This window comes from Zootoca vivipara, chromosome 7 (genome assembly GCF_965207765.1).
Source record: "Zootoca vivipara chromosome 7, rZooViv2.hap1.1, whole genome shotgun sequence".
Lineage (NCBI taxonomy): Eukaryota > Metazoa > Chordata > Lepidosauria > Squamata > Lacertidae > Zootoca > Zootoca vivipara.
This window is the reverse complement of record NC_142590.1, coordinates 43,646,567-43,661,263: the sequence shown is the minus strand read 5'-3', so window position 1 is coordinate 43,661,263 and position 14,697 is coordinate 43,646,567. Positions and strand designations below refer to the sequence as shown.

General features: G+C 45.6%; 1 protein-coding gene across 1 annotated transcript; it reads left to right on the top strand.

Annotated features, from left to right (window-relative positions):
* The first annotated feature begins 522 nt into the window (after positions 1-522).
* LURAP1 (leucine rich adaptor protein 1) lies at positions 523-14,358 on the top strand. Its single transcript, XM_035123963.3, has 2 exons — positions 523-1,521; positions 9,462-14,358. Exons 1-2 carry the CDS (start codon positions 1,321-1,323, stop codon positions 10,161-10,163), a joined length of 903 nt encoding a protein of 300 aa, XP_034979854.2. The 5' UTR covers positions 523-1,320; the 3' UTR covers positions 10,164-14,358.
* The last annotated feature ends 339 nt before the right edge of the window (positions 14,359-14,697 follow it).

Below are 14,697 nucleotides of genomic sequence, written 5' to 3'. Positions count from 1 at the left end.
GATATGTATTTTTTTCCGGTGATGGTTGTAAATTTGATGTAGATGTTCGATTTCGTTGTTCTGCATGGGACAATGACAATAAAGATTATCGTAAACTTTGTTTGCGCAAAGAATAGGATGGAAAGTGCACAACGCAACACTTAATTCCCTGTTAGAAACTGCTGTCTGTCTGCAGCCACGGTTTCTGTCCAAACCATAGTAGATGGGTTTTGTGGACGACAACTTGGGCATAGCCCGACCAGCGCATGATGCAACAGCAACTTTGAGGACCCTAAGCAGGTTGGGTCAGTGCTTGGCAAGGAGATCAAGCCACCTTGCATTCAACCTTGGAAGAAAGTCATGATATCAATTTAATAATAAAATAAAGAAAAAAAGACCAGAGTGGAGGGAGAGCGCGCAACGGAGAAGCACGGAAAAGCGAGGAGGCTAAACGGGATGTTCAGCTTTCAAACAATTCTGCATACCAGTGTGATTTATTAGTATGGCTCCCCACGCGGGGAAATAAGGCAGCAGCGTCATGATGCGCTTATCCGAGGTGCATTACGGTAGCCGGGCTTGTAGCAGTTTGTTTCTCTGCATTGTGCTTTCCTATCCCTGCTCAGGCAGGTGGGAGAGGCTGGAGCAGCAGGAGCAGCCGCCGCCGCGTGGGACGTCACTGGGTGACCTGCCATTGCCGGACGGCCCCGCGCGGGAGGAGACTCTAAAGGGACGAGGGATCTCTTTTGTCCTTCGGGGCTGCCTGGAGAAAAGGCAGCTTCGCAGCTCCGGCAGCAGCCGTTTCCCCGCTCTCCCGCTGCTGCTGCGTGGGGCGGCAACTTTTGCAGGGAGCCCCCTGTCAACTTATGCCAGGAGTGGATGTCCGCCTCTCCAGAAGGTCCTGGAAGGAGAAAGCAAGGGCGGCCGCTGCCCTCCGCTTCTCCTAGAGAAGGCGGGAGCGAAGCGAAGGGGGTTTCATAACTGGCCAAATCCCAGATGGGGAGCAGTGATAAAAGAGAGATCGGAAAGTGGGGAGTGTTGGGAGCCGAGAGGTTTGCAGAGTGAGGGCGAGGCCCACCCCGGATCCTTGGGGCGAGAGGCTTGGCTGCCTGCTAATCCACCCCAGCCCCGCCCCAGATCTTTGGGGTGCGCTGGGGTGCAGGCCGCCGAGGCGCTGGCTGCCAATTTCTTGATTAAGCAGCGAGGCGCGTTGCTACTTGCGAGCGCATGTAGAGCCCGCCCGCTTTGACTTTGGGAAGGAGTTGGGGGGGGGGGTCCCTTTGCTTCCTACTGTTCCACGCAGGGCCCTTCCCCCAATCTGAAGGCGGCTCCAGTCTCCTGGGCATGGAGGTTCCGGGGAGTTGCGCCGAGCTCCCGCTGCCCCACGACCTGAAGGACCTGGAGAGCAAAGTAGGGCAGAAGGCCCCCGACGGGCTGCTCCGCTGGCTAAGGGAGGATCCCGCCGCTCATCTGCTCCGGAGCAGCCCCAGCCGGGGTCTGCGCCACGGACTGGGAGAGAAGATCAAGGCGCTGAAGCTGGAGCTGGTGAGTTCTGCTGCCCCCATTTTTTGGGTTACCTGTGGGGTGAAAGGGAAAACGCACGACTCGGAACTCCCTCTCTTTTCTTTTTATCGATAGAGCTAGAAGCACGCCCTCCCTGCTCCCGTGGCATAGGGTAACGATTCATTCCCATCCTAACAGCTCAGTGGTATATATATATATATAAAAGCCTTCCCATGAACTCAGACCATTGGTCCTTCCAGCCCTGCATGCCTGCTCTGATTGGCAGAGGTATCCTCCCAGCTCTGGCAGAGATCCTTTTGCTGGGAGATCCTGGGACTTTCTAAACGCATGCTGTACCCACTGGGCTACATGGCCTTTCAGGGGTGGGTGGACCTTGCCTCCCCATCCTCATTGCTAGGATTTGCCATCATCCACTTCTTCATACAGTCCTCCTTTCCTGTGTGAAAAAAGAGCTGGGCAACTCTGTCCAAGTTCCGCCTCTGCTGTGTCTTCCAGTGTGGGATTGAGTTTTTAAAACCCAAATGTTTGGAGACAATAAGTGTGCTTTGTTTCTTTGCTGGGGAGGGAGCTCTGCATAGATCTGTTACCTTACATTTCCATCACATTAATTAAAGTTACCTGCACCACAACCATTTATATGTGCATCTTTTCAGTTCAGTTCATGTATCTGATGATTAGAATCATAGGAAGGGGTCTCAAAGGTCATCCAGCTCAACCCCCTGCTGATGCAGGAACTCCAGTACAGTGTATTGCAGCATTTGTGATAAGTGGCTGCTTCCACTTGAACCTCAGGTCGCAGCAAATCAGTTCTAACGCACACAAACCATTATATTGCCTGTTGTAAGTGACTCTGCTGTTTCCCTTGCTATGTTTTTCCTGCTGGCTCCTGACATGAGAGAGTGGCTGTGGGATTGTGGCCCTCCAGATGTGGGTCTACAACTCCTATAATCCCCAACCACTGGTCATGCTGGTTGGGAGCAAAGGGGTTTGAGCAACAACTGGAGCGCTTCCCTGTTTTTCAGATGCTGGAGGCAGGAAGGCATTTCAAGTCCCAAGTCCCGATTTCACAGACCAGCTGAGGGTCTTGGGACCCATGCTGTCAATTCAGCCAGTGTTTCAGTGGAAATTTGATTTCAGTGGGAATCTGGACTGATTAAGCACATACCGTACTCTTTCTATAATGTCTGTCTTTGAGATATTGGGTAGAATGGGATATTTGATGATGGGCTGATGCTGAAGAGCTAAGGATACACAGAGTAAGTAAAGCACCATTGGATGCAGTGGGACATACTCCCAAGTAAGCATGTGTAGGGTTGCAGTTATACACATATACAGACACATGGTATATAAATATAATGTGTGTGTAGAGGCTGGCAAAGTGCTGTTGCTAAGATTGTGAACTATGAACAGAGAAGCTCATGGCTCAAATCTCATCTCAGTCATGGGCTTACTAAAGTCACTCAATCTTAGCCTCAGCCTCTCTTCTGCAACTGGGGATCCTAACAGTGGCCTACCTTAAAGGAATGTTTTAAGAATTGCTAAAAAATAATGACTCTGAAATGCTTCAAACACTTTAAATGCACAGTACAAATGCTAGATGTTGTTGTCTGCAAACTTTTGATGCAATGAGACCTACTCAGAAGTAAATCTCACTTACTTCCAGGTGAGTTCAAATACAATTGAACCCAAACCACTGCCAGGAGCCTTTTCCAACTTGCCTGTTAATGTGACAAAAATGCAATAAACGGCAGGAATATCAATCTAATTCATAGATATTGCTGATGAAATTATTCTGAGCCTTTTATTATCTTCCACCTGGATCTTGGCATGCAAGTGATCCTTTCCCAGACATCAGCATAAAAAAGAGAACAATAAGAAATGTGCTTTATTGTTAGATTGCTTCCTCAGGGAGAAAATAGTATACAAGGGTACAGCCTCTTGTCCTCCACAGATTGGCTGGGTCTTTGCCTAAGGGATACATCTGCTCCACAGCATGAGAAAGATGCTCTTGAGGTCTCTGAACTGGTAGAAAGACTGCGGGGAGGAGGTTGAAGGCGGCATTCAGCTTCATTTGTCATCCATGCAGTTTCAGATGCTGAGGTTTTTTTTATTTGCAAGGATGCTGAGAAATGGGGGAAGAAAACAGTTGGGATACATTAGCTCAGAGCTAATGTATCAGAACTTTGGAGACTAATTTGCCAAATATGGCGAGTCACACTGCCTTGGGCACACCCTTCCATATGAATGCAAATAAAATAAAATAAAATATCAGTGTAGCCTGCCTGTATCCATTTGCACATACCTGGATGTTTCTTAGTAGAATGAGCAGTGGGTCTTGCAAGTTACTTGCCCCCAAAAGCAATTACTAACCCCAGGAACTTGAGAGGGTAGCTAGCTGTAATTGCAGTAGTGAATTCTGCAGAGATTTGCGGGTGGCCCAGTTTCACTATCCTCTAACTGAGATGGAGGTAGAAGATGACAGTAACCTGTGGCCACTTAGTGAGCTATAGCTGAGATATAACTTGCACTGGGAACTTCTTGCCTCATCAAAACTCTTGCTCTTCGCCCTTAAGTTAGACCAGTTGCTGGATTGGATCAAGTCTTTTTGAAACTAGTGGGATATTTTCTATTTAGACTGAAGTCAGGGTTTTGTTGCACATACGCTGATGAGGCTAAATTTTTTATTCATTCATTTTATTAAATTTGTATACCACCCTTCATCCACAGATCTCACACCGAGTCAAAACACAAAATTACAACATGAAAAGCACAAAATACATAATAAGTAGGAACCAAAGCAAACCAATAATCTCCCCTCCATCAACACATTTAAAAGGGCATTGGATGCTAATCAGCCAAAGGTCTGAGGAACTTTTTTTTTGCCTAGTGAAAGGTGTATACTGAAGGCTCCAACCAAACCTCCCTGATGAAAGCATTCCACAAACAGGCAGCCACTGCAGAAAAGGCCCGTTCTCATGTCTCCACCCTGCGGATCTCACATAGAGGAGGCACACAAAGATGAGCCTCAGGTGATGATCGCAGGGTCTGGTCAGTTCATATGGGCAGAGGCAGTTCTTGTGGTCTTGAGCCATTTAAGGCTTTATATGTCAAAACCAGCACTCTGAATTGGGCCCGGAAACTAATTGGCAGCCAGCGCAGTTGGATTCTAATAATACTTCGCACAACTGATTTCTCGAATTGGTTACAATCCTAAAAGACAGAGGGACCTATTTATGCTGATTTTACTAGTGGCAAGCACAAAGAGGAAGTTTGTGTCTGTTCTTAATCCCTGGGAAAGTTGGGATTTGGATCAAACAAGAAAATGTGCTGCTTGATCCCCATTAGTCACTAATTAATATTAATACCAAGTGCCTTGGGGGCGAACACTGTGCCACTGCAGCAGCACTTGAGAGATATCAAGCAAGGAGGAATGAAATCCCAGTATCTTTTTTAAAAAAACAAACAATTCTTTGTACTACTCAACATTTTTTGCAAATCATGACCCATTTTGCTAAAGCTCTCCTTAGCATCTTGCGTTTGAACAGATAAGCAGGCAGGTATGGTACTTGTCAGTGTAAGAGAGCAGGGGAACTTGGCATGCCCATAAATATGACAGCTGGAAGGCCTTGGCGCACAGAACTCAGAATCACCAGGTTGTCTCAATTTCTGTACTCTTCCTTTCTTTCTCAGGCTAAGGTTAAGTGTAAACATCTAGAGCAATGCAGTGTAACTGTTTATACTTAAGCTTATACTTATATTTATGGTACCTTTTGGGTATTCAGTGTACTTCATGTTGTCTGTCTCAATAATCCTTAGACCAGGGATGGCAATCCTGTGTCCTCCAGATGTGGCTGGACTCCAGCTGCCATCAGCTGTAGCTGTAGTCCAGCAATATTTGGAAGGCCACAGGTTTCCCTCCCCTGCCTTACAGGAATGTTGTACGGTGTGTCCTACATTGAAATGTGAGGCTCAAAGCCAACTTGTAAGTTCATGGTTGTGCAGAGATTTGAATCACACACACCCTACAGGCAGGAATTGGAAATGACCATAAGGGACAATTACTGGTGGGTGTTTGAGTGGAGGAATAATAATAATAATAATAATAATAATAATAATAATAATAATAATAATAATAAACTGGTGGAGGGGGGTTAGCCTCTTCCTTTTTGCTGTTGCCCTGGTTTAATAGATGGGGGGGGATAGACAGGTGCTTGTTCTTAGGACAAAAAATAATACGTCCTACATAACATGTGGTTCTGCATGTTTGGTGCCAGTGTGGTGTAGTGGTTAGAGTGCAGGACCTGTGAGATCAGGGTTCAAATCACCACTCAGCCTAAATTGTGTGTGTGTGTGTGTGTGTGTGTATTTATGTAAGAGAGAAAGTGGGAGAAGGGAATCATGTGTGAAGCACATGTTGGCACATGAGACTCCTTATCTGTCTTTGGATACGGTATGTGGGTGGAAGCTTGCTCAGGGCAATGGTATCCCCACCCATGTTGTGCTTGCCATGCAAATAAGTTACCCAAATGTACCCAAATGTGGATTAATGCAGTTCTTAGAGAGTGGGTGGGAGTTTGTCATCTGTATGTGATTGGTACAAGAAGTTGCAGGTCCCAATGGTTTTAGCAATTTCCAGGAGCCAGTTCGCACTCGGCGGCTGGTTGTTAAAACTTGCTTTTCGTACAGCCCTGGCTCCACCACTATCAGAGAACTTAACTGCAATCTTTCAGCCCAGACCTTACTCTGTTTATTCAAAAGTAAGTCACTTAAGAGCAAGGTATTTAGAATACTGGTCTTAGTCCCCTGAACCCTTCACTTGCTGCAATGCCTAGCGTCCTTAATCCTGCAATGTCTCATTGTACCCAGAAGGCACGTGGAGCCACCTCTTTGCTGAAACGAAACAGGTCTGGGTCTGGTCCATGCCTAGATGGGTGACTAGCTGGGAATCGCATGCCTGCCTGCTTGGCTTCTAGATGAAAGATAGGTGTGATGTGAATGTAAACAAATTTAAGAAACACGCTGTGAGCTTATACTTCAACTGATCATTTACCTGGCAGTCATTAAGAGGCAGGTTGTTTTTTTTAGTAATATCCCACTGAAATCAGTTGTGGCCTTAAAAACCCTACACTAAAAAAGCAAGGTTTTTTGTTTTGTTTTGTGAATTGGTTTGACACAATCCTAGGAAGGGACTTCAAAGAACTCAGCCGCTGCACAGTGGAGCATCCTATACATTTCTGCCAGCTTCAAACTAGGAGTGTTTACATAATTATTGGCCCACAAAGGAATTTGTCTTCCTTCTTAGTTTGTGGTGATTTTCTGTCCCTTGTTAATCAAACAAATTGAATTCTTACATGGGCATAGAAGATATACCATGGAGATATGTTGCTAGCTCCTATGGCAGGGGTAGCCAATGCGGTGCCCTCCAGATCTTAGTGGACTCCAGTTCCCATCATCCCTGACCCTGACTGTTGTCCATCCAGGCTGGGACTGATGGGAAGTGTAGCCTAAGAACAACTGAAGGGCACCAGGTTGATGGGAACATCAGTACAGAAGTTTTTATAAGGTCCAGGGGGACATATCTAGAATATCCCTGTGGTCCACGTGCAGTAGGATATTTAGACTGTTCCCCTAACAATCTGCACCACAATCAGAGCCATTTTTATTTAAGTGTGCAGCCCAGAGATGTAAGCCCTATCACCACTGTATTTTCTTTAAACCTATAGCAGTTTAGGTCTTAACATGTTTTAAAAGATACAATGGAAGCAGAAATTCTGGGAAACAATTCAGAAGCCTATGCTCACTGCCTGCATGCATCCAATTTCAGACTGAACACATTCATTCCGCCCACTGGGAATCGCCACTACAAAGCGGTCACATCTCTTTAAAGAACAGCTGCTGTTCTGTTTATTTGCTTTTATTCAAAAATAGAACTATACATTTGTGCAATAGGATCCATGTCCTGCAGACCGGCCATTTGTTCTGTGGTCTTTTCCTGGTTTTTAAAAAGCACTTCCTGGACAAGTATTTCCTTAGTCACAGTTCCTCCGTCTGTTCATTCAGACTTCCCCTTTCTAAGACCAGCTGCAATGGAAGTACAAACCTGCTGGTATGTAAATATTTTTTTTGCCACCTCAAGACCTTGTAAAATAGCTTGAAACCTGTAACCAAAAACTAGTTATGGGGTATTATTGAAGGAAAAGTGGACATGATTTTCCATTCCGTGTTAAGTGCCCAATCGAGTGCCCTGGCCAACTAACTCTGCTCTCCAAAAACTGAGGATTTCTTCTGTGTTTGAGCTCATGAGTGGAAACTGTGAGAATATATCTACATCTATTCAAGTCACCTGTACCTGAAACAGATCTGGTCTAGTACTAATTATTCTTCACTGAATACATTGGAATCTGGCACTCTAATGGTCATCGCCAGTATTGATTTTTGGTATCAGTTAGTTAGTTAGATTTCTTTTTTTCTTTTTAGAAGAAAAGGAGGGTTTCAATGTTTATACATACATTTCAGAGCAGCTCTACCTATTGGAGTTGCTGCAGGAAACACAAGTATCACACTGGTTTTTCTTGCAGTAGCTATGTACATTTTGAATGCTCTGCACCCTGATTGGATTAGACGTCTATACAGAAAGATGCAGGTCAACATTAAACCCGCACTTTTGGCATCCGCTGTGGGAAGCACTAGTGAAATGCTGATGTCGCCTGCAGAAATCATAATGTGTCAAGCTGCCCTTAGTCAATGGCTTTCATGCTTTCTGTGGGTTGGTCTTCATTGGGCTTTGAGGGTGCACTTGGTCTCTAGGTGAAGACAGGCCTGCTGTTTGTTTTCACGTTTCGCTATGTGCTGTTGGAACTGTTTCTCCTCTGTCCATGGTGCTCACATGCCTCATCAGCTAGTTCAATGGCATCTTGTCCAGCTGGAATCATTTACCAATTCTGCTGCCTTTGAATCTAGCCTAATAAATCAAAACTTCTCTAAACAAATCATTTGCTAGCTTTTCAAGATCCTTGCCTCTCTTCCGAGTTTTGTGACAGCATCGTGGAGTTTTGTGCTGGCTGCACAAATGCTGTGTACAACTGGGAGAACTTTGACAGAACTCAGCTTCTCCTTGTGAAACCTGGGGACTGATTCACAAACTGTGTTTTTTTAAATCGAAGAATGCTGGATTATGTTTTTTGTTAGGAGCCGTTTGCACTGGCTTATATACGAAGGCCTCTGATCTTCACCATGCCACTGCATTGGGAGGGGGGAAGGTTTGAGGTAGCTTGTGGAAATGAGGTAGCTACAGGGAAAAATGGTTTCTATGGAAAAACCCAACCACAAAACTAGGGAAGATGTAATGGCTGTTTTTTTTTTGTTTTTTTTAAGGGGGGGGTTCTAGGTAGCTTAAGTGAAATTTATTGCAGGCCCAACAGGTGTTTTTTGGGGGGGAAATCATCTTCCTGAGGGGCAGTAAATTCTCACAGGGCATTCTGGTGAGACCTCTGTTTTCACTGCATTTCATTTCAGCCACCTGGTGTTTCCCCCTCGTTTTCATTGTTGTTGCCTGCCACATAGAGTACACGAGACGCTCCTGGCCCAACTGAGAGAAGTCCAGTGATAAGAACCACCCCTTGCCAGTTACTGTATTTATTTATATTTACATCATCAGAACACTTTGGTGGTTCTTCATGGAAGCAGGGCTGTTGTACTGAGTGGCCAAGGGGAAGGGCCAAAGCATGCAGAATGCCACAATTTCAGTTCCCAGCATCTGCACTTAGGACCACGCTGGGAGAAACCCCTGCCTGAATCTCTGGAGAGCCACCACCAGTCAGTGCAGACAAGACTGAGATAGATTCCCATGTTCCTATGCTATACATATATGAAGCATCTCCAGTTCACCTTCCAGAATGTCCTCCATTCCATATCTCCTGCAACTAATAGTTTTGCACTGCATTTTCTTTCCTATCCCACAGGCCTACCTGAGAGCAATAGACATCAAGATCCTACAGCAGCTAGTAGCAGTGCACGAGGGCATAGAGGCGGTGAAGTGGCTCCTGGAGGAGAAAGGGATGCTGACCAGCCGCTGCAGCAGCCTCACCAGCAGCCAGTACAGCCTGGTGGAGAGTCAGGAAACATCCCGGCGGGGCAGCTGGAACAGCCTTCAAGACCCCAATGACAAGTTGGACAGCATCTCCATTGGCAGCTATTTGGACACACTTGCTGATGATATGGACGAGTATGGGCAAAGCTCTTCCATGGAACCCATAATGTCCTCCACCCCGGGCAGGCCACTGGCTAGAGCCGAGCTGGAAAGATCAAAGAATGACCTAGATAGGGCCTTTCCTGCCAAAGGTGAGAAAGAGCCGGAGAAAAGCAAAACGTGCCTTGAGAGGGTCCCTGTTAAAAGCCAGAGTTCAAGTGAGCCAAACAGAGCTGCTGGGCAGTCACCACCAATGGCCAATGGGATTTTGGGCAGAAATGTCCCAGGGCTGGAGCAAAGCACTGAGGTTAAGTTTCCCGTGGCAGCTGCCGAGCAGTTGAGCAGCCCAGCAGCAAAGGCCTCGAGGAGCAGCAGAGTTGACTTGGAGAACTGCAAGTTGAATAGCAGGAGGCACTTGGAGTATGATGCCCATTGGCAGTGGGTTCAGTCTCAAGACGATGTGACGTTCTTGTAGCATCCCAGACTTGCTGCCTGGGCTAGCAGGTTATGGGCTCAGGGCCTCATGCAGCTACAGTAGTTTGCACTTTGGACTGGACCATCTGTTTTCCTTGCCAAAATGGTTGCTTCTGTTTGCTGCATTTGCTGGTGGACACAACATAGAGTTGCATGGTTCTCCCTTGTCATCAACCCCCTCTAAGAACAGGTCTTGGGTCGAGCGATAGCTGTTGGAGGGGTTATTGACCTTCCATCATGGCATCCTTCAATCTTGTGCAATAATGTTTCTAGTCTCTGAGAGAGGTGCTGCGTTTTCATGTGTGGCACATCACTGCTTCCACGCATCCATGAGGTTTGGAGAAACATCTTCATCTTAAGAGCAACGAGGCACACGTACCTTGATGCAACCCACATGGCTTTCCTTGGGAGAACTCTGCCCCCTATTCTTCCTGTTCATGTTAATGGAGAGTTGTTCGTGGGTTTCAGGTGGGAAGCAGAGTCACGCCTTAGACACCACTTCCCCTTCTCATCTGTTTCATTAATATGCACTTTGATGGGGAGATAATCCATCCTTTGCTGAATAGTTCAGCAAAGTCCCAGGTTTAAGAAAGGAATGGGGAAAACAAATTCTGGTTTCTTTGCATCACTCACCATGATGAACATTCCTCTCTGCTCTTCGCTGCCTCCACCTGAGCTGGAGCAGAGGAAAGTCGGGGAGGACTGGGGGGAGCAGGAACCATTTCTACAGTCCTGGCGTGCATCAAAGGTACTTTGAGAAGGGCCAGAGCAGGAATGGGGACACCCATATCCAGGGGACAAGCACAGTCCTCCAGACTTCTCTGTCTGGCCTGCAGGGATCCCCTACAGGCTGCTTTCCCCCAGCTACACTCCTCTGTGGCCACAGCCCTCACCAGTCCTACTTTGCATCCTCCTTGGGTGTTTTTGTCTGGCTGGACTGTGTCCTTGAACTCTGAAAATGCTTCTTGGTTGCTTGGATGGAGGATAGAGGTGTGAGTGTTTGTGCCTACTCTGTACAGTGGTAACTCTCTGCCCACTGGCACTTCCCTCCACTGAGATGTGGCCCCCAGAAGTTTGTCTAGAAGTGCCTCTGTTGCACTGAAGGTGTTCCAAGTGTAGCGTCCCCAGTTCCATGCTTTGAGGGAGCTCAAGTACCTTGGAGGTACACAAACAAGCCCCAGATCTCTTTCCAAGCTTGAATTGGGGGGGGGGGGGCAGGAATCATGTTTGGTTGTGCATTGCTTTTCCAAAGTGTCTCATGTGCCCCTGATGCTAAAACATGATGTTGGAGACAGGACACTGCCTCTCTCTGGTGTTCACACATTTTACAAGGCCAGCCTTCATCAGCCTGGTACCCTTCAGATGTTTCTGATCTATAGCACCCATCACCCCTGACCCTTGCTACAGGCTAGCTTGAGCAAACAGGGTTGTTGTTGTGGAAACATTTGAAGGGCACCAGATTGGGGAAAGTTGATCAATGAAAATTCAGGGGAGAAGAACTGAGGGTGTGCTCAAATGTTCGGGAGCCAGCATATTTTCCGGTGTCAGCTCCGCAGAGGGACACAGACACAGACAGATATGCTTTGGTCACTATCTTCAGGGTGATAGGCAGGGACCTGGGTTTCTCCCAACCCTATGTGCTTTGATTCTGGTGTGGATTCAAAGAAGTTGACTAGCTTTTCTCCTGTACTAAGAGGGAGATGGAATTACCTGATTTTGTGGGGATGTCATAAAGCCAATCTAATCCTCCTCTTTTTTAAGAAAGGGAATAAAGGAGCAGGCTGAAGTAGTTCTGGCTTTGTTTAAATTAATGGTACCTTTAACCCGCTTTGGCTGAGACTGAAACAGGACCAATTTTGGACTGTCTCTGATGCAAATCCTCCAGTCTCTTCCCTGTAAGGTTTGACAATTCATTTGCTATTCCCTCCTCCCCACTGCACCATGCCCCACATTGCTGCGATTTTTGACCTACCAGCATTGTAGACAATGTCAGATTAATAAAAGCAGGGTGGACAGGTGCTGTCAGTAACGCCAGATATCTGTCAGCCTTACATAATTTTGCAGTGCTTCTGTTGAGGCACGGTGCACTTTCATCCTGCAAGTTTCAATACCATTTTTTCACAGCACAGCATGCTACATTCTGAATCCTCATGATATTCTATTTGAAATCCTTTTAAACATGGTTTTGTATTTGAGGAGCATGCATCTTCTCCCTAGATTTTCTTTCAGATCCTTGCGTGCCAAAATGACACCGGCCAATCTGGTCTTACCATCTTTTCTGTGAAGGCTCACTTAAATTTTCCGTGTCTGTTATGCTCATCATTCTTAAAGGTGCCAGTTCCTCAGCTGCAATACAACGTCCAGCACTCAGTTATGCATGGCGTGTGATGAAAGAAAATGTGTCCAGCCGTATGACAGAATTTATTGTGCGTTTGAATTCTGGTTTTGACAACAAAGTCACAACAGTCCTCTCCTGAAGGTTTGAACGTAATTCTACGGAGGAAAACACACACACACACACACACACACACACCACAAAGTGTTGCCTCAACAACCTTAAGGACTTGTTCTTTTCTCAGGCCGCTAAGAAGACACACAGATTTCACATGTAATGCTGAGTTGCAAAGGGTGAAATTGCACAGAACCCTTAATTGTGTAACAGCAATTGACTTTTTTTTTTAAAAAGGATTCAACTTTGAACAATGGGGGGAGGGGACTTTAATCCTTTCCTCCTATGTTATCACCCTGATACTATTTCTTCCCAAACTGCTACTTTTGGGGGTGGAGAGCAAAATTGAGAGAGGAAGGCATTTTCCCTTCAAACTATGACATGGGGCTGACAAAGGGTTAGCTCCTTCCCCACCTCCACCTGATTGCACCCCCCACCTGATTGCACCTCCCGGGGTGTGTGTGCAATTTAAACAGCATGTTTAAAGACAAACTACATGCATTTTAGGAACAAGACACATTTATTTCAATCATGTGATTGATGGTGGCCAATCTAATTGGACCCCTGATGCCTCCTCCCCCCTGAGCCTCTTCTGAGCTGCTGTGGGTTGGTACAAACTATGTGGTCTTAAAAACCTGAAGAATCCAAACTCAGAAATATTGCTTCATCTGTCAGTTATATCCACCCTTAAAGCTTTTTGTATGCGTGTCAGTATACCAACACCTTGGCTTGAAAGGACAAAAAGCCAGCTTGCAGCAGTAGTGTGGGTCAGTGAATGACGAGAAGATTATGAATAGATTCCACAAGCAATGTTGTCTAATGCCTCTGCCCATGTTTCCAACCCCAAGAACAATCACTTGACAGTATAAAGTCTAGATCACGATTCATATCAGCAAACTTTGACTTCAGAGCCTGAAAATGACATTTTGAAAACAAATCCGTACATATTTGATTTCATCCAAATAAATGTGCAATCAAAATCAGTGCACACAAATGTGGCAGATTAACATTTGCTTCCAAAGCAACTTAAGAACAAACAGATGTTTACAATGTGAACGCTTCACATTTGGGATGAGTTTGCTTAAAATATATAGTTCACTTCTACTTGCTGCAAAACTTGGAGAATATGCCCAAAAATTGAGAATTAGAAAACTGGGTGGGAACAATGTTTGTCTGGTCCAACTTCCTGTCCAGAGACTGGACAGTCCACCCAACTGCTTCAACATACCTAATCCAGATCACAGAATGTCCCAAGCAGGTGCACGGCTGGGAAAAACCAAACCCTGCGCAGGAAATGGCCTCAAATGATTCAAACCAGAGAACAAAGCAATATGCTGCAGAATAAGGCAAATAAAGAAATCCAGGTTCTCTAGGCAATATGACCAGAAGGAAGCTTCTTTCCAAATTGTTAGAATGCAGAGTAAATTGCCTTGAATCACAATGTATTGTTCATCTGGATACAGCACACATCACTAGGTGGAGTTTAAAGATGTTGACCCTTTTTGAAATATTCCCATAACAAAATTGATGGGAATTTCCAGTGTTCTCACCTAGGAGAATTCATTTTGCTGTTTGCAGAGAGAAAAGCATTTTATAACTCATGAAGATTTCTCTTGCATAGCCGGGAAAGATGGACTCTTGAGGTTGATTCTTCTTAAAAACCACAATTGTGTATGAGAAAAACAAATCCCAGTGCATTCCAGTGGATAATGCAAATCATATTATCAAATAAAATTTTTCAGTCTTCCCTTCGGTGTCGTCTCCTTGCTTTCTTATATAGACACAATCACTTGCAGATGGAGCCCAGCATATTAAATTTTGTGGAATTAGCTGAGATTTCCACTTCCTTTTGGATGCAATGACAACTACTCCATAAAATGTAAAGTAAACTCTGAATTGCTAATGTATTTAATTGTGTTTAACCGCCTAATTCAGTTCCCACCAACTCTGAGGTGTGTGCCTTGGGCTCCTCACCGGTAAGGAGCAGTATTTCTACAGCATCAGGGGAGCTGTCCAGCCATTGAGTCAGAAATAGACCACAAGATTAGGAACTGGGCAGGAGACAGTGTTGTACTAGCAACATACA

Excerpts from the sequence above, each read along its gene's own strand:
- LURAP1 (XM_035123963.3), top strand. The coding sequence starts at position 1,321 with ATGGAGGTTCCGGGGAGTTGCGCCGAGCTCCCGCTGCCCCACGACCTG. Across the intron at positions 1,522-9,461 it reads AGGCGCTGAAGCTGGAGCTG|GCCTACCTGAGAGCAATAGA; the intron begins GTGAGTTCTGCT and ends CCTATCCCACAG.